This window comes from Saccostrea cucullata, unplaced genomic scaffold (genome assembly GCF_032062105.1).
Source record: "Saccostrea cucullata isolate Sc308-1 unplaced genomic scaffold, CSIRO_AGI_Scuc_v1 ctg4458, whole genome shotgun sequence".
NCBI classification, from domain to species: domain Eukaryota; kingdom Metazoa; phylum Mollusca; class Bivalvia; order Ostreida; family Ostreidae; genus Saccostrea; species Saccostrea cuccullata.
This window is the reverse complement of record NW_026920784.1, coordinates 121870-141337: the sequence shown is the minus strand read 5'-3', so window position 1 is coordinate 141337 and position 19468 is coordinate 121870. Positions and strand designations below refer to the sequence as shown.

Below are 19468 nucleotides of genomic sequence, written 5' to 3'. Positions count from 1 at the left end.
AATTGGTTGACACTATCCCTGTCGTAAAGCATGCAAAGTCAGACGAGGTTCTTGCAATTATATAATTAAATAAAAATTAAATAAACAATAATTTTAACTTGAACTGTTATAATGATTTCGTTTCCTGTTTAATAAAAATCATTTAGTCAGGGCTTCGCCACGAAAGCAGTTGTTGTTAATTTTCGCCAGTAATGATATAACTTTGATTATCTCTGCTTTAAACAATGCAAAGTTTGCTTAAAAAATAATTATATGGTAGAAATTGTGAACGTTTCATTAACTATGATGCCATAAACAATGAATTTATTGAAGAATTCATTTTAAGTACTATCCGCAATACACCACGACGATCGAACCAACATGTTTTTTTCAATATCAGACGTGCAGATTTACATGCATTCACATGTACTTATCTTTATTTCATAACTGCATATTTTGTTTTAGCGAAATTGTACATAAAAAGTACTAGAAGTATTTTCAAATTTAGAGATATGTTTTTATATACATGTACATGTAATAATAAGAATAGATATGCTTAATGGTATTTCTAAGAACGATGATTTTACTTCTTGTTTCCTAAAAGATGAGAAATTCAATTCATCGCCAAATTCGTTATACCGCCATGATTTCTAAATTACAAAAGGTGGCGGTTTAACGAGAATTAACTGTATTTATTAAAGTCACATTGGAGAAAATAACTAAATTATTATTATTATTCTCTTATTGATAATATATTTCACAGCTGTTTTAAAATGCATCTTTCGGTGACATTTATAATTTTCTAATGTATCCTGTTTGTTAATATACAAGAGGAAGACAGTATGGAAACTCCTGACCCCAGACCTACTTTGAAAAGAGACAGCATTGAAACTCCTGACGCCAGACCAACTTTGAAAAGAGACAGACTGAGTATGGAAAGTCCTGACGCCAGACCAACTTTTAAAAGAGACAGACTGAGTATGGAAACTCCTGACGCAAGGCCAACTTTTAAAAGAGACAGACTGAGTATGGAAACTCCTGACGCCAGACCAACTTTTAAAAGAGACAGACTGAGTATGGAAACTCCTGACGCCAGACCAACTTAAGGCGGTTAAGGTGGAGAGGTTGTTTAAGCAATTTTATCACTGATAAAGTGCACACTGTAAAAACTGCGTTTAGAAAATAAACACTTCCATTACATGATTAGACCTAAACATGTTTAAGATTGTGTTTAACGGCTAAACACTTACCTCTTAGCATGTATTATATCTAAACGTGTTTAGATTTAAGACATGTTTAGATTTAAGTGTTTAGAAATTGAACACTTTCTGTGACAAACAGAATTATCTTCCCGGAAATGACGCGTAATATATTTGAACGTTAATAGAGCGGTTATCGAAACAAAGGAAATTCCAGTGTAAGCCAAAGAAGATGGATTAAAGGTAGCGAATCATAACCAAAGTGATAACCTGGAAGGGATTGTGAGAGGCATGTGAAAGGCAATATTACCACAATAAAAGGTCTGCTTACCTTTATTATTTTGACATAAATTGACTAGAATGAGAAACGTAAATAAACATGCAATTACACAATTGTAGATCAAGATTTCCTTCTTTAATTTTTGCATTCTGAAAGCTAGGAAGAAGCTATATAGAATGTAATTGAAAATATCTCTATCGATATCAGTATTATACATGTGTATGTACATAATAGTTAAATGGATTTCAATAAAAGTTGCATAATATTAGTTAGTTTAGCTATCAGTCAGCAAGGGGCATATTTTTAGTATAATTTCATTCTTTCTGACAGGATATGGTCCAGATCAAAGCAAAAATACACGTCTCAGAGTAGCTGGGTCCATTTCCAAGTCCACGCAATTGTTGGTACATCTTCAGCACTTCTTGCATTTTGGAGGAAACTGAATTTTGTTAAGTCTATTGTTTGGTATAGTTTTAAACAGCCACAAAACATTCGTATAATGGAAATGGATTCCTTTCTGGCAGTCTTGGACGAAAACATATGATCGTGTGTTTCCAGTGAAAGACTTGCAGGAAATTAATAAAGTTGATTAAATTTAATTTGTGAAAGACATGAGGAATTGCATGCTTGCTGAGCTGAATAATATGTAAACGAGCAAAAAAAAATTTACATGTTTGGACCTATATGTACATTGAATTTAAAATTCTTCAAAATAAATACAAGTTTGAATATTCAATAATGTTATGGTTAGCTGTTTCTTTTTCTGAAATATGGGTACTTTTCAAGTTCAAAGTTTGGTTTTTGTACAAACATGTAAACACCAGTTCTTAAACATACTAACGTATTTATAGGAAACTTATTTAATAAATATAAATGTTTTTCTTTTAAAAATATGTTTTTCTGCGATAGTTTATAAAATAAACTATTGCGTTGGATCTAATGTTGTGGAACTAATCATGTTTAGCAACTTAACACTTAAATGTTGATGTGTTTAGAAATGAGACGTGTTTAGGGCTAAACGTGTAAAAAAAGTGATACAAAAATGTGTTTAGATATAAGTGTTTAGGGATTAAACATGTTTAGCAACTAAACACATGAAGTCTAACGTGTTTAGAAATGAGACATGTTTAGACCTAAACGTGTAAAAAAGTGATACAAAAAATGTGTTTAGATTTGCGTTTAGATTCTAAACACAGTTTTTACAGTGCATATCAATAACAAAATATCTGTATGCTGCGTAGTCCATATACAACATCTGAAATACAGTAAATATTTCAATGCATCATTTCAAATGAATTTGGTAGAAATGCAAAAAAGATTTCTTAATTGAAATTTGGTTTTCAATGCACATATCATCATATGAATCACATTGTTTGCCATATTAAAGTATTTATACATCTTTTCAACCTTGAGATCAGAGAATGAAAGCAATAAGCATTGGCGTTTATATTTGCGTATTGTAAAGAAGTCCGTTTCTAAAAACCATAGTTCAAAGACTAGTACGCTAAAAAATGTGAGACAAAATAAAAAAAAAAATCAATATTAAGCTTTATCTCAAGAATAATTTAAGTAGATAAAATATTTATAAAATATTATATATCTATATGGTATTAAAAAAGAAAGAGAATTAATCTCAAAAGACGAAAAGATCTACAAGAAATATAAATCTGAACATGTAGTTTATATTCTAGGACATGGCAGCTGATCCTATTTTTTATCTTTCGTAGGTCCATGCCTGCTCTGTTCCTATTTTATACTATTTTAGGGACTTTCAAGCTCGAATACTCTTCGCCATCCCCACATGTTTCACTTTTAAAAAAAAATAATCATCATAATTAACCTAACCTGGCTTTTCTATGAAATATGTATTTTTGTGTCTTAATCACTATCAAACAATATGCATATTTATAGGCTACGATTCGTGTTTTGTTTTTCTAAAATAATAAGAATTTTTTTTTAGGAAGAAAGGTGGCCTTCACTGCATATCTCGGTAACTAGAAAAATAAAGAGTAACAAGCAAACCACAAGATACTCTCGAATAAACCTCAACATAGGGAGAGCGTACAGACGTGGTATTTTCCGCGCCCCCGTATCTGGAGTGTACGTCTTCTTCTTCACATCCATGCCACAACGAGGCAAAGGAGACGCTCTTTGGTTGATGAAAAATGGAAGACGAGTAGTCGAGTCTGTGTCTGAAAGAGTGCGATTAGCCTACAACATGGGTAGTAATATGACAATCCTTTACCTAAGGCGAGGCAACAAGGTTTGGGTTCAAACTTCCCCGACTTGGAAATTATCAAAGATATACAGATACCAGTAGGCAGCCAATTCCTTTTCCGGCTTTCGTCTGTTTTAGTCAGTACTGTGACAAAAAGCTGATGCACAATATAATAAATGACTGATCATTAAAAATAAATATTTGTTTCGTTTTATTTGGTAAGAAAATCTTTAAAACTGTAAAAGTTTTATCTGATCTCTAAGATCTTATAGTTTTTATATTTTCATTAAAGAATATGTGTAAAGGAAAGATACTACTACCGAAAAAGATGTGTAATTCATAATTAATTTGAAATTGTGTTTTAATGGTGCTTAGACACAGATTTGATATTTTCACAATCTTTTCGTTTGAATATCATGTTATGATAGCAATTAAAATGAAAATATATTGATATCTTTTTCTGGAAGTTACTGAAATTTTGAATTACTTAACGACTTTGTATCGATACATCTTTACACTTTCACAAGTTTTTATTTTATCATTAATACTTTAAAAGAGTATGAATTTATTTGTATTGATGAAAAATACACTGTATTAAAACTATCACCCATAATATTCTGAGTGGAAATGTGCGAAAGCAAACCATTCCTCAGGAATGTCAGCCCATGCTTAATGTTGTGTACAGAGTTTAATAAATTGAATACACCCATGAAACATGCACATTTTTCGTGAACAGGGCACGAGCTCAGCTCTGTTAATGTTGACGTTTTACCAGATGTATTTCATTTGTAAAACTCTGCACGCACCACTGACCACGGACTGACAAAACTGATTTGTTGTTTTTTATTTTTTACATTTCTACTTTTAATTTTCTGGATGATAGTTTTTATATTTTTCATTCATACACAACGAAATTGGTACATTATTTAAGTATGAAGAATAAGATTAAAAAGAGAATAAAATTGTAAAGGTTCAAGGATGTGTTAATCAAATGCGTCTAGAAATTCAAAGTTTCAATAATTAACTTTCAGAAAAATAACATTTGGGTTATATTTTCGCATGAAATTCTCAAGCAACATAAAAGTTTCGAAATAATAGAAAATTAAAGAAAATGTTAACATTTAATATGTGTTTAAGCTCTTTTAATGTTAAATTTGAAAGAAATATGCATCATCTGGCCTGATTCGTAGTGCACTCTTTGGAAAAAAAACACACTGAATCAGAGGATCATGAGATTTAATTTTAGGAAAAAGGCCTATATATTATTGGAATACAATGTTGCATATTTTGAGTGATCAGAAATTTCTATTTAGAATTTGTTTTAACTGTAACAACAAACCATATCAAAGTTTTAAAACTTTATATAACTTGTCATTATGCTTAATGGAAATACATTCTGTTGGCGTCATTATCTCTTGACACAGCCAAAACACTTTTACTTTACCTCTGGGCAATGGCTGAAGAAGCTCCATTCAATAGCATCAGCCCAATTTGCAAAATCCTAAATAATAGTTACATATACGAGGGGTGATCAAAACGTTCGCTAACTAATTGAATTACTTCCAAAATAGAAATGATACATTGCTTCAGTGTTGAAAATTTTTCAAAATAGCCCTCCTTGTACGCGGTCAAGTCACGTGCTCCTTAGCTTTCTGTCAAAGAAGCTTAAACAATTTTCCGCCTATTATATACCTTACTATTCAAGTTATTTTTTTCTGTTCATGTCCATTTGTCAGAAATGGCCAAATCTTGGCAGTAGTATGGGTTGAAAATGATATCCTTTTCCAGAATTAGCACGTCTAAACCTAACCTCTATCTTTGGATCGTAATTTGTTTAATGTGGAGTATGGATTCACAACATAAGAAAGCTTGCACATTTATAACTTTTAATATGCAGAAAAAGACACAGACAATAAATCAAAATATGGTGGAAAAGGTGGCATATAAAATATTTGTGGGGAACTGGGGAGGCAGCCAGTGTTCCAATTTAACTACCCAATGTAGGGAACCCACTGGGAGCCCTATGTGAACATAGGTGCTCAGAGCCTGAACGAGTCATCGCGTTCTGAGGAGGGTAGTGATGACTTCTTGCCCGTGTCTTCAGAGCTATCTGGTATAATGCATGAAAGGGAGGACCCAGTAGACTGTCCTACGGTTGCCTCCCAAAGAACATGCCCCAGCCTGTAGCATCCACTCCCTCGGTAGGGAGGTGGATGAGGCACCAACAATGGACTAGCTGTGAGCCTCTCTATTACAATTAACCTTTAAGTACTGATTTTTTACAAACATTTTCAACCTACTTGATAGTAAACATAATACATGCCCAATTTTTTAGTAGCAGGTGGGAGGAGACAACAGGTTTTGAAGCAGAATTAGTGATCAGCTACCGCAATGCGCTCCTCAGTCCCGCCACAGACATTGAACAATATGTCCCCTACAAAATTATAACAATGGTCTGTGTTTAACATAAAAAAGTAAATTATTTAACTATGAATATAAATGTCTATGCTCTAACCATCCATGCATTTACTACTGTTTGCATATCGGGAAAGAAAAGTCTCTGTTTCACTGGCTTGTGGCAGGAAAAATTCTTGCGTTTTTCCTCAAGAAAAACTGCATTGCTGCTAAGAGATAATTCAAAAATATTTTGTTGCCTACATTAGATAAGTGTGTGCCATCAGTACGGTAGAGGTCAATTTCTGTTGCTTTGATATTATGATCATTTTTAATAACACATCCCTGTACTTCCTTAATCATATTTTTTTTATAAACTTAATTATTCCAATCCTTTTCATATTTATTTTTGACCCGTCCCCAAGAGTTGCATAATGCCAATAACGCCTTGGTAGTAAACATGAACAGACTAGCTTAGTGTTAGGCCACAGTGCATTGTATCTGAAAAATGTGCATTGTGCCATATGTGAGAAAGATTTCGAGGTAATGTCACCAGAAGTCAGATCATTGGACCCGACATGAAAAAATAACCAATCAGGGCGAGGAAATTTAACAGACAAAGTTGCTATGGTTTGTTCAACATGATGCCACTGAAGTCCCTTTACACCATTCCAAGTCTTTGAAGCTGGTAAGTTCAAATTAGTACCCCCAGGCCTATGTTCTGCTGCTACTCCTGCCCAGTATGGTATTTAGGATCCAATTATCTAGATGGACACACCTGGAAAGCCTTTCTAAAATTAGTAGGGACTAAATGTTTAAAGTGTTAAAGCATATCAAAAACTATAACATTCTGAAATATAATTCTACAATTGTTAATTAATAATAAGTTGTTCCCAACTGAGACCTGAAAATCCGTGCGAATGTAGGTTTGATAAGCATTTGAATTCCATCTTACACAGAAGGAATTGCCATCATAATGTCACCAGCTACTGCCGATGCACTGACTGAATGGAAACCAATCTCATCAAGGATTATGACAGCAAGATTCCACTCCAAATAAAGAGAAGGAACTGTAATCTAATGTTACTCACGAATAAACTCTGCAAATGAAGAAACAATATTGCAAGCAGCAGTGGCCAAGACACCAACGCGACATATGAAAATCTTGATGGATAACATGAATACAGAGATAAAGACCAGTAAAAGGCAAGGAAGACAAGGCTCTAACAAAGGAAGAAGATCAGAGAAAGCACTTGGCAGAACATTCCAGAGAACTCCTAAATCGCCCAGCACTAGAAACAACACAAAACCTACCACAAAGACATTCTGAACTAGGAGTGATCACCGCCCCTCCCATAAGGGATAAAACTATCAAGGCTCTGAAGAAACTTAAGAGTGGAAAAGAAGCTGGACCTGACGGAATTCCCCCAGAAGCCCTTTAAGCAGACATAAAGACTTCAGCAAATATGCTACTACCTTTCCTGCAGCGGATAAGGTCCGAGAGGAAGGTACCAGTTGATTGGAAAAAGGCCCCCTAGTGAAGGTACCAAAGAAAGGAGACCTGGGACAATGCAAGAAATGGCTTGGCATTATGCTTCGCTCGATCCCAAGCAAGATCCTAACAGAGAACAGGCAGGCTTTAGAAAAGACAAATCCTGTACAGACCAGATCGCCACTCAAGGTATAATAATCGAACAGTCACTGGAGTTGCAGTCAACACGCCTCCTACTTCTATCAACCTCATACAACAATTGTATGGCGAGGCAACATGCTTAGTCATCCACGATGGAAACCTTTTGAGGTGCAGACAGGGGTTAGACAAGGCTGTCTACTGTCATCAATGATTTTTTTTCTAGTGCTAGTGGACTGGATCATGCGAAAGACAACTAAAGATAGTAAGACAGGAGTCCAGTGAACTTTCACCCATTGTTTGGAAGACGTCGACTTTGCAGGCTTCATGTCCCAGAAGTATGAGCATACACAGCTCAAGACAAATAGGGTTGCCAAAGAAGTAGCAAAGAGAGGTCTAAAGGTGAACATCGAAAAGACAGAGGTAATGCGGCTCCATAACAAACAGCAGACACCAGTTACGCTTAGAGAGCACAACCTTTAAGATGCAGACTCCTTTAAACATTTAGGCAGCATCATCACAGCCACTGGTTGAATAGATGCATCGAAGTAATAAAAGAAAGAAGAAGACACTTTAAAAGGAACAGACGGAACCATAGGGAGTTTCTACTATGGTATAAAATTTAACTGAAAAAGCCCGGCACTTCTTGAAATATCGTGCGGAAAAGAGAGTTTAAAACAAACATTATTTATCATTTTTTTAACAATGACCTTTGAACTTTTGATCTCCGTATCAATAGGGGTCTATTTTAGGCAACAGGGAGTTGTCTTGTAAAATTTCTTTGAAAAAGCAGGGATATCAATATGTATTTGAAGCACGTTTATCAAGATATTGCGAAGAAACATAAGGATCACTGACAGAAGGGCTGAAGGACGGATAGACAGACAGACTAAAATTAATACCCTTACTTTAAGCAAAACGTATTCAATGCAATATAGATCCAAAATTATATATACAATATATAGGTTCATGTCACCATTGCTTTGTCTTCTTCGAAAGACGAACAGGTAGTATATTAAGCCTAATATAATAAGATTGTTAACATCACCATTACTTTATTTAAACTGTGTCTCTATATCCTCAATATACGAGGTTTGCCTCAAAATATGCGAATAATTTCAATATTTTTTTTTTGTTTTTCTTATGTTATAAAGTTAAAAGTTGATATGCTTTAAAACAACAGTTTTTGATAATTCTCAGAAACTGTAAAATATTTCCTTAAATGACATTTTTCCTTTCGGTAAATAAATCATTCAAAATAGCTGCCGCAGCAACAACGATGACGTTAAAACGTAGCTCAAGAGATTTTGAATTTGTTAAGGGTCGAATTGTACGTCTTAAAAATTCCATAATATAAATTCGATTCCGCATAGTATTATTTTTAGTTACCGAGTTATCAATTTCACACGTACTACAGAATAAATCAATGAATGAATTTTTTAATAGACGATTTCCCACTCCCGATCATAAACCTAACTGCTCGAATACTTACCCTTGATCACCATGTATGACGTCTAGCTTAAAGTCCTTTCAGTTTGTCGCCATGTTCGTTGGTCAATCAAACACTTCTTCCATCGGATAACAATACATCTTTAGACCTCTCTTACAATATGTTAAACAGTGATCGATAAATGTATTTGGGCCGTTCCCTCGTCCTAAGCTATTTTTTTCGTGTGAAAAGGAGTCAAACCCTGCTCTCTACAACAATGAGTAAGAATTAAGATCGCGGCATTATCGCTCAAAGACTCTGTTTTAAGCAATATCTAATTAATAGTGTCAATTACGGTATGCATCGTCCTATTTTGACCATTTATGATTTAAGAGCATTGATATTTTACACACGAGTAGTCTAGATCATAAAGTTTCTAACGATATAGATTTTGTTACATCATTTTCCGCATAGCTTTCAATGCCTTTTTTTTCAAAATCAAGATATTGTCATGCGCCGAGCACCTCTATTTAATACCCTTTTAATGCTGGTTTTAAATGCATATGGCATTAAAACCTTACATATTGTGTAGTCAAAGTGACACAAATATCATTCTTCAACATTATGCAAAAATTTATTAATTTCGGTCGGGTATTTTTTATGAATCATTACATGTATAAAAGTTCACGTTTTTTCTGGGACAACCCTCGTATATTCATAAATGTAGTAACATGCTGTTTATTTCCTTTTTGTTAATAAAAGAAATATAACTCAAATGTTAAAAATGTTTTAGTTTCAGTCGATAGTCTTTTATTCAGTTGTAAATGCATATGAAGCAGGTTGTTTAGAAACGGACATTTCATAATAAAATCATTAAACAGACCAATATAATTTTGATCCGTTGAACAATATCCTTTATTTCACGTGCACAAGTAACAGGTGGGTAATTTTAGAAAATTAAAAATAATTGAAAAAACCATCAAGTTTTCCGGCGAAAAAACACGCTTTGCATAATTAGTATGAAATAAAATAAATTTGTCAATTAGTTTTGATCTAAATATAACACATATAATAAAGGGTTTTATTGATGATTAAACAACAGGTGGCAGAAGAAAATGTATAAAAGAAAGTGATGTTCTCTGTTCATATGAGTTGCTGACAACCAGAGAAGAGACGGGTAAATATGATATTATTCCACTTTTTCAGAATTTTAACTTGATATTTTCAAATGGTTAAAAGTATGTAAAGTATCAAATATTAACCTTTAGTTGCTTTTTTTTGTCATCTCATAAACTTTTTGTTTCATTTTTTTCCACTATTTTCCCCTTAATTAAGTACTTAAAGTAACACAATGAGTCAAAACCATGTGTTTATTTTACGATATCTGAAGCATACAAACAAAAACTTACGAGAATTATGCGTATATAGCTCAGATATGACAATTAAACTGCAAGAAAAACATGTAATATAACCCGGAAAAGTACAAAAGTTGTATTCCTACAGAAGGATTTAAATTTCCCGTGTATGTCAAGTTCACGGCACTTTTATTTTTAAATTAATGTGTATATTACATTCAATCGGGAGCATGCAAAAATCAAAATTTTATTTTAAAAAGATATAATCTTAAATTTAAAGTCCAAATACAATCATTCCTGAGTAGAAAACTGAGATTGTAAAAGTATGAATAGAAAAATTAAATGTCTTTTGTCAACTTTTCAAGTGCAGCATACTTTCATTTTTCGAGGAAGAAAATGAATGTCAATATTTTTGAATTCCTTGTGCAAGAAATTATTTTAACTTTTATTTTCTTACATGGTAATAATTTTTTTAGGTTTAGTAAAATTGTAGCGGGATTTTTTTAAAATAAACTTTTAGGAATTGAAAAAATAAACACTGGCCAAAAAAAGCTTCATTTGTCAATTTTCTACCTACTGTGCAATGGTGTGTTTTGTTGATTTGTATTCCTTAATTCATTTGAAAGTATCTAAAAAAACATTGACAGAGGCCTATCATCAACTCTCTGTTCATTGGAATGAAAAGAGGTTTTCAGTGTGATTTTTAAATATTAACAATTTTTAGACCTTTCATTGTTTTTCAATGATAAGAAATGAATATTTAATTAATTGATAACATTCATCTTCCCTGATAATCAGTTTTCACTACAACAAAACAGTGTACAATAAAAAAAAACTTCAAAATTTTTACGTTAAATCTAATGAAGGAAATTTTGATCAATATATTCAGCTGGGTTTTTGCAGAACTGCTCTTTAAACTATGAAAACTTTTTTTATGAACAGTTGCACAAAATATCAAAACAATTTAAACATCAATGTCCAATAAGTTGCTTAAAATATGCCAACTTTCCGCGGGTTCAGTTAATTGCTATTTTACAGGAATTGAAAGAGTCAAAACTTAAATTATTTTTATAAGTTTTTTAGGAAACCACATGTAACAAAATCTTGTGATAGTTTCAAAATTTAGAAGGGATTTAAGAAATTAGAATCAATCCTTTCTGTAGTAAAAATGGTTTTACATTCTAAATGCAAATTATGACGTCTATTTTCCAGTATTTTTCTTGAGTTTGCTAACAGCATGGTATTGAATGTAACATTTTTCCTTGCTTTACAAACTTAAGGGAAAAAATGGTTTTTTAAACAAAATTTAAAACTACTAATTTTTAGTTTAATTGAAAAAAGACACTTTATTGAATCAAAATATACTTGTTTCAATGTCATAGAAACTTGCAGATTACTCCCATATTGGAAAAAAATGAATTGATAAGCTTTATGTGCCATTTTAATTTCAGATAACAGCAACATAATGTTTGTTAGAGTGTTTCCTGTGTTATAAAAACTTGATAGTTTTGTTCTTGACTATGGAGTCTGTTTCAAACAAAAGAAACTACTTGAAATATGAACTGAGAGATGTGTGAAAACTATTTGTTAAAGCATTATTAAATCCTGTAGAAAATGTTATTTCCCATGTGCTTTTTAAATATGAATTAGATAACGATGCATATTAAAAAAAAACCTGTTGTAATACTATTAAAAGAACAAAAGTCACTATTTTAATTTCAGATAATCAACATGATGTTTGTTATTTATTACACACTTAGTAATAAATACAGGTTTTTGGCATATGGAGACAGTTCTGGCTAACGAAAATAACCGATAAGCCCTGGAGGATGCATGAATAGTTAAAGGGCTGAAAAACCTTTATCAGCCCCGCATGTTCAGGTACCCTGCAGGCTGAAAGTTGTCAATCATATATAACGATATTATCACACCCTTAGTAAATTAAACCACAAAAAGAGTACGCTTTTGATCATACACAATTTTTGGTGGGTTCATAAATAGATTTTAACTTTTTGAAAATAAGGTAATAATAATTTACAAATACATGTTTTAGGTTATTTTCAAATTTTCTAATATATCATGTTTGAAATAGAAGTAGAAACAAACCCATATAAATGGACAATAGACCATGTGCACCTTTATATGAAAATTGAATCCATGTATGATTATTTACTTAAAAGCTTCTTCTCAACTTAATGTATGCTGTATTTTATTACTAAGTATGTAATAAACATATTAATAATACCCTTTTCCACATCACATCCTTTATCATACATATACATTTGACAACAATGAATTGGTGTCTGATACAAAATGTGATATGGAAAATGGTATGTATTATTCTCTATGTAAATGATAATAATAATATCACAGCTATTTTGACATGCATCTTTTCGCTGAAAAATTTCTAATGCATTATGTTTATGTTTATTGATATAAACAGGAAGAAGATGAAAAGAATCCTGACACCAGCGCACTTTTTAAAAGAAAGTTGAAGAGAGAGGTGTGTAAATAGTTAGGGCGTTGGAAAAGCTTGTTTCAGAAAATGCTTAATGTGTTCTAAACACATGAATCATATAGGATAATAATGATATTCTGCAAGTTAACTGTTTACATACATTTGACAAAAATTTTACAAAAGTCACATTGGAAAAATGAATTAGATTATTGTTCTGTTATTGATAATATATTTTACAGCTGTTTTGTAATGCATCTTTTCGCTTTATCTGAAGTAACATATTTATTAATATACAGGAGGAAGAAAATACGCCAGATCAACTTTTAAAAGAGACAGTATAGAACCTCCTGACGCCAGACCAACTTTTAAAAGATTGTTAAGGAGAAGAGGTTGTTTTAGCAATTTTATGTCATTGATAACTTGAATATCAATAACAAAATATTAGAACTTTTCTGTATGCTGCCTAGTCCATATACAAATCTGAAATACAGTAAATATTTCAATGCATCATTTCAATCGAATTCTGTAAAAAAACAAAAAGACTTCTAAATAGAAATTTGGTTTTCAATGCACATATCATCATATGAATCACATTGTTTGCCATATTAAAGTATTTACATATCTTTACAACCTTAAGATCAGGGAATAAAACAATAAGCATCGTCGTTTATATTGGTTTCTCAATTTTTGAAAATTATAGTTCAGTGACTAGAAATGCTGAAAAGTGTCAAAGACAAAATTAAAAATGAATGTTAAGATTTATTTTGAGAATTATTTAAGAAGATGAAACATTTATATTTTATATAATAATATAATATATTTATATAGTATTTAAGAGAAAAAATAATCTCAAAAGAAGAAAAGATCTACAAGAAATAAACATCTGAACATGAAATTTATATCCCAGGACATGTCACCTGATCCTATGTATGATGTTTGGGAGGTCCATGCTTCCTCTGTTCTTATTTTAAACTATTTTATGGACTTTTAAGCTTGAATAATATTCGTAATCGCCAGGCCATATATTTCAGTTAAAAAAACATAAACATGATTAGCTTAAATTTGCTTTTATTTGAAAAATACATTTTTGTGTCATGATCACTATCAAATAATATGCATACTTATAGACTACGATTTTTAATTTGTTTTATTAAAATAATAAGGATTTGTTTCAGCAAGAAAAGTGGCCTTCACTGCATACCTCGGTAATCAGAAAATAAAGAGCAACCAGCAAGTCATAAGATACTCTCGTATAGCCCTCAACATAGGGAGAGCGTACAGACGTGGTATTTTCCGCGCCCCCTCATCTGGAGTGTACGTCTTCTTCTTCACATCCATGCCACAACGAGGCAAAGGAGATGCTCTTTGGTTGATGAAAAATGGAAGACGAGTAGTCGAGTCTGTGTCTGGAAGAATGTCGTCAGGTTACAACATGGGAAGTAATATGGCGATCCTGTACCTAAGGCGACGCAACAAGGTTTGGGTGCAAACTTCCCCGAATTGGAAATTCTCAAAGATATATAAATACCAGTACTCAGCCAATTCCTTCTCCGGCTTTCGCCTGTATTAGTCAGTACTATGAAAAAAAGCTGATGCAAAATATAATAAATGATTGATCATCAAAAATAAATATTTGTTTCGTTTTTTTTGGTAAGAAAATCTTTACACTGTAAAAGTTTTATTTGACCTCTGAGATCTTATAGTTTATATATTTATTTAAAAAAATATGTGTAAAGGAAGGATACTAATACCAAGAACGACGTGTAACGTATATTTGGGAAAAAATTGTATTTTACAGTGTTTTAATGGTGCTTTGACACAGATTTGATATTTTCACAATCTTTTTGTATTATTTCTGGAAGTTATTGAAATTTCGAATAACTGAAATTGATGCATCCTATCACCTTCACAAGTTTATACTTCATCACTAATGCTTAAAAAGAGTAGTAATTTTTTGTATTAATGAAAAATACACTGTATTAAAACTTTCATCAAGAAAATTCAGAGTTGAAATGTTCCTAAGTTATGTCAGCCCATGCTTAATGTCGTTTGACAAATTGAATACACCCATGAAACATAGTTACACAGTTTTCGTAAACAGGGCACGGGCTCTGTTTTTGTTAATTTTTACGTTTGCAATTGTAACAACAAACCATATCAAAGTTTTAAAACTTAATATAAATTGTCAGACTGCTTAATAGAGATACATTCTTTTGGCATCATTATCTCTAGACACAGCCAATCACTTTACTTTTAAGTTACCTCTGGGAAATGGCTGAAGAAGCTTCATTCAATAGCATCAGACCGATTTGCAAAATCCTAAATAATAGTAACATATACAACGGGTCATCAAAATGCTCGATAACAAATTAAATGATAAAACAAAATAACAGAAAAGAAATGATACATTGTTTCAGTGTTGAATTCTTTACAAATTAGTCCTCTTCCATGCGCATGAACAGATCGCATGATATAGGCGGTCACGTGACTTGCTCCGTAGCTTTCTGTCACAGAAACGTAAAGATTTTTCCGATTTTTATAATTCTAACCATGCAATTTATTTTTTGTAAGAGAAAATAATCCATTTGTCAAAAATGGCCAAATCTCGGCAATAGTATGAGTGGATAATGATATTCGTACTTTTCCATAATGAGGATGGTGACTGTCGAAACCCTGGTCCTTTTGTCTGTGGAGCGTCGTTTGTTTTATGTTGAGTATGGGTGCCTTCATTTTATCACTCTGATATGTTTAGAGTTTAAAGTAAACGATATTTTATGGATTTAATAATTATATAATTGTTAAGATATTCAATGTTTTTCTAACCAAAAGTTTGCGATATTATATATCAAATTCCTTAACAAAGGATACATCTCCCCCAAGTTTGTTTCTACTAGGCAACAGAGCAAGCATCATTTTTAAACATATCCCTTAATTCAATAAAACAATCAATCCAATGGTTAATCTTATGTCCTCATAAACCTTGTACAATTTAGTATCTGCTTCTGCAATTAAATTTCCAAGATATACGTTTAACTTTAAAGCCGTTTGTTGCACGAATACGACTGAGTCAAGTCAACCATATTTTGTTTCAAGTGGTCTACACTTTGGCGTCATTATCACAAACACGGGTCAAAACATTTTACTACATATGCTTTTTATAGAACACGTGTCTAACTCTATATACGTCAAATTTCACTCTGATCTGAATTGTAGTTTTGTAAATATAGAGATAACTTTTTAATCACCCTCGTATGTAAGCATTACATTCATGCAGAGAAAAGTAAATAAATACAATATGCAATTATAATACATGTACAACTACATCTAGACTCTAATGCAATAATGAGAAATGGTTCTCGGAAATTTGTTCGCAGCAAACTTTCACCTATACAGTGGATATCTCAAGGCATAATCCATCCGAATAGGGTATTGCTCTACACTTTGATTTACTTTTCGAGGATTCCTAAAAAAAAGTCGAAAACCAAGGAGATTTCTCTTACACGGTTTAATTATGAAATGACGGTAACTGTCATCAATTAAATGTCAGATAGTTCTCTTAAATTATACAAAAACTTTTATTTTTTAAAGACTAACTCCTGTTTTTTAAATGGTGCTTAAAGACGCATCGAAAGAAAATGAAAATTTTTAGCATGTTAATATGAAAAATAAGTAAAAGTTTTGTAGAAATAATTATTGTATGTGTATATGTTTGGACAATTAATAAACAGGTGTATTTCGTTGATAGAATGGACATGAAAGAGTGAAAGTAATTTTTACGGATTTAATTAAACTTGAGGCATTTTAAGTCCTATAAAGCTTCGATTCGGTACCACTAAGTATTAACTGACATACATGCATCTTAATTCTGCTTCAAGGACAATGTACAAAAAATCACAAAATTACGGTTTTTCAAATAAGTAAACATTAATCGCGAAACAATAGGCTAATGTTTTTATTTTAAATACGCCTGAAATTAGGAAAATATTTTAAAATGTTAATATTTTCACAAATGTTAATGTGATTTGGTAATTATATTTTCCAGTCTCCTGGAAAACATGTCCTGGTGTTTCAGAAAGGCACATTTAGAATTAGAAAGAAATCCTCATTTAAATGGTGAGCACTGTTTGTATTCACGCACGAAGCTTCGGGGGACATGAGGGTCTGTCCCAACTTTTTCCAGACATATTTTTATATTGAAAGTGGAGGGGGGCTGTCCGAGATGAAACACACTCAAATTAAGTCCCGAAACCTGAGAAAAATACTAACCTAAAGAAGCTTGGCACACCAAAAGAAGGAGGATTGGGGGTAGGGTTCCAACTTCTTTAAACATTATATTTTCTTATATTATTTGACAATACTGCAACAAATTAAAGGGGTGGGGGGCAATTGAATATTTTGTGAAAATTTATAAATTGCTTTTTAAACGAAAATTAGTTTGTTCTAGTAGATTTAAATTTTGCATGATGTATTTTTAGATTTCTGAAAAATTCTTAGACCCTGTTTGATAAGTTCTTTATTATGCTTTTTATATTTAAAAAATGGCGGTGTAACGACGAATAATGGCCCCCATAGAATGTGGATAGGGTGTCATTTTTCTACGTAGAATATTGATCCTCTAGTTTGAGATGTTTTACTTAAATTATTCAAATTATCGAACTTTTTTTTACCTTACTTTAAAAAGTCCCAACTTGTGACACAATACAATTTAATTCAATCGAACATCCCTTTTATTCATGGATAAGAGAGCATGAAACTGATTGTTGCCAATGTCAATTCAAACCTTTCCTATGTACTGAACAGTCATGAAATCCGATGAAGACTATTCTTACGTCCTAAGTTACTTTGGAGAGGTTTGGATGTACTTTTCAAACACTTTTGATCTGAAAGCAGGAGAAAATTACAAAATATTATAAGACGTTGGAAAATTGACATTACATATAAGATGATGATTTGTTGACGAAAAGTGCAGGATACTTTCAGAGTTCCATTAAACAGCTGCATCTTTAATGATAAGGAAAGGGTGTATATTGTCACTTATTCTATCGCAATTGTGGAGCACTATTAGTACTTTTATTCCCCCGAGATAGAAGATCGGGGAAATAATGTTTAAATCTCTTCTATCTCTCTGTTCTACAATTATTCGGTCAAAAACCTTCATAACTTCACTAAATGTAATTGTTGCAAAAAAAACTTATTTAATTAAGTGAATTCATAGATGTGTATGAAGGCTGAATTATTATGCAATCAAATCTTACCATTGCCTATTTTTGGGACAAGGCGTATTAAACTAATGCGAATTCTACTACAATTATTGCCGAGATCAAAGAAATGCCGCAGACATATTTCTCCAATGAATTAAGAAAGTCATCAAATAAGTATCCGATCAGAAACATGTATCAAAACTGTGCAGTTGAAATATACATTTGAGTTAAGAATGAAATACAAATTTAAACTACATCGATGTGTAGTCTTTTGCAATTTAAACACAGTTTATTGCAGAAAGTAGCTGATGAATGTAGGTTTCTAAAGCTAAGTGGGACTGTTTCACGAAGCTCCCTAAACTCCGTGTTTTTACTGATAAAGTGGTAAAATAGGAAACTGATTTTGTTATAAGTGTTTACTTAAAAAAGATTTATCTATATAAGCTACGAACAGGTTTCTGATGAATAAAAGGATATATTTAATGCGGGAAAAGCCCAATCCGTCTGCATTTTATTCACAGGTCTACAAACAAATTTAAGCACCGGTGCTAAACGGAACAGAGTTATTGCAGCATGATGAACCGATTCGTTTCTTTACAGGGAAACGATCAACCGTATTTTAAAGCTGATAAACACGAAAACTTGAAATGGTGACATGATTTGTCCTTGTTTCTAGTGTTTCAATGATATTTTATTATGTATAGTTATATTAGATAAAAAGTAAAGTAACTTAAAATGATTTTTATCATAAATTCTGTAGTTATTATAACTTGAAAGAAAACATGAATGATCACAACAAATTTGAGTGTCCATGTCTGAACGTAACATTTGTTTTGTTTCATAAAAAAAGTTTTTTCAAACAACTAAGAAGTATATAATATATGTATTTAAGATACATGTGTTTTCAATACCACTGGCTCATGGTCTATTTTGTTTTATATATATATATTTTATTTCTTTCAGATTTACAAGAAGTGACTGAATTATGTTCGTAAGAATGACACAAAGATCCATAATACTCGAAATAGAAGACCTACATGTAGTATGTTTAGCCATTCATCTGACAAATTACTAATCTGCATTTATTCTATTTGAAAGCTAGTCTATCATTGAGCTTTGAAATACAATATTAAAAGTATTAAAGACAAGTGTTCGACTGTCTTGTTATCTTTTTGTTCCTTTATAAAGCCTTAAATTCAGAGTTAGGTGTCCATATTATTTACATAATCACTCCTTTTTTGAAACTTTAAATAAAAATTGTGAAGTTTTAGATAAATTCCATTTGATTAAACATTAAATATGTTCTTGTTATGAAAAGAAAGGTA

General features: G+C 31.9%; 2 protein-coding genes across 4 annotated transcripts in view; both read left to right on the top strand.

Annotated features, from left to right (window-relative positions):
• The first annotated feature begins 815 nt into the window (after window positions 1-815).
• Window positions 816-14572, top strand: LOC134257727 (collagen alpha-2(VIII) chain-like). The gene is made up of 3 exons (XM_062740329.1): window positions 816-1053; window positions 13242-13331; window positions 14118-14572. The coding sequence occupies exons 1-3, from the start codon at window positions 822-824 to the stop codon at window positions 14510-14512; spliced, it is 717 nt and encodes a 238-aa protein (XP_062596313.1). The 5' UTR covers window positions 816-821; the 3' UTR covers window positions 14513-14572.
• LOC134257739 (complement C1q tumor necrosis factor-related protein 3-like) overlaps window positions 10221-19468 on the top strand; it is a 78751-nt gene continuing 69503 nt past the window's right edge. For all 3 annotated transcript variants that reach the window (XM_062740358.1, XM_062740343.1, XM_062740365.1), the window contains exon 1: window positions 10221-10306. The gene's annotated coding sequence lies outside the window, so the exon portion shown is untranslated. The remainder of the gene's footprint in view (window positions 10307-19468) is intronic.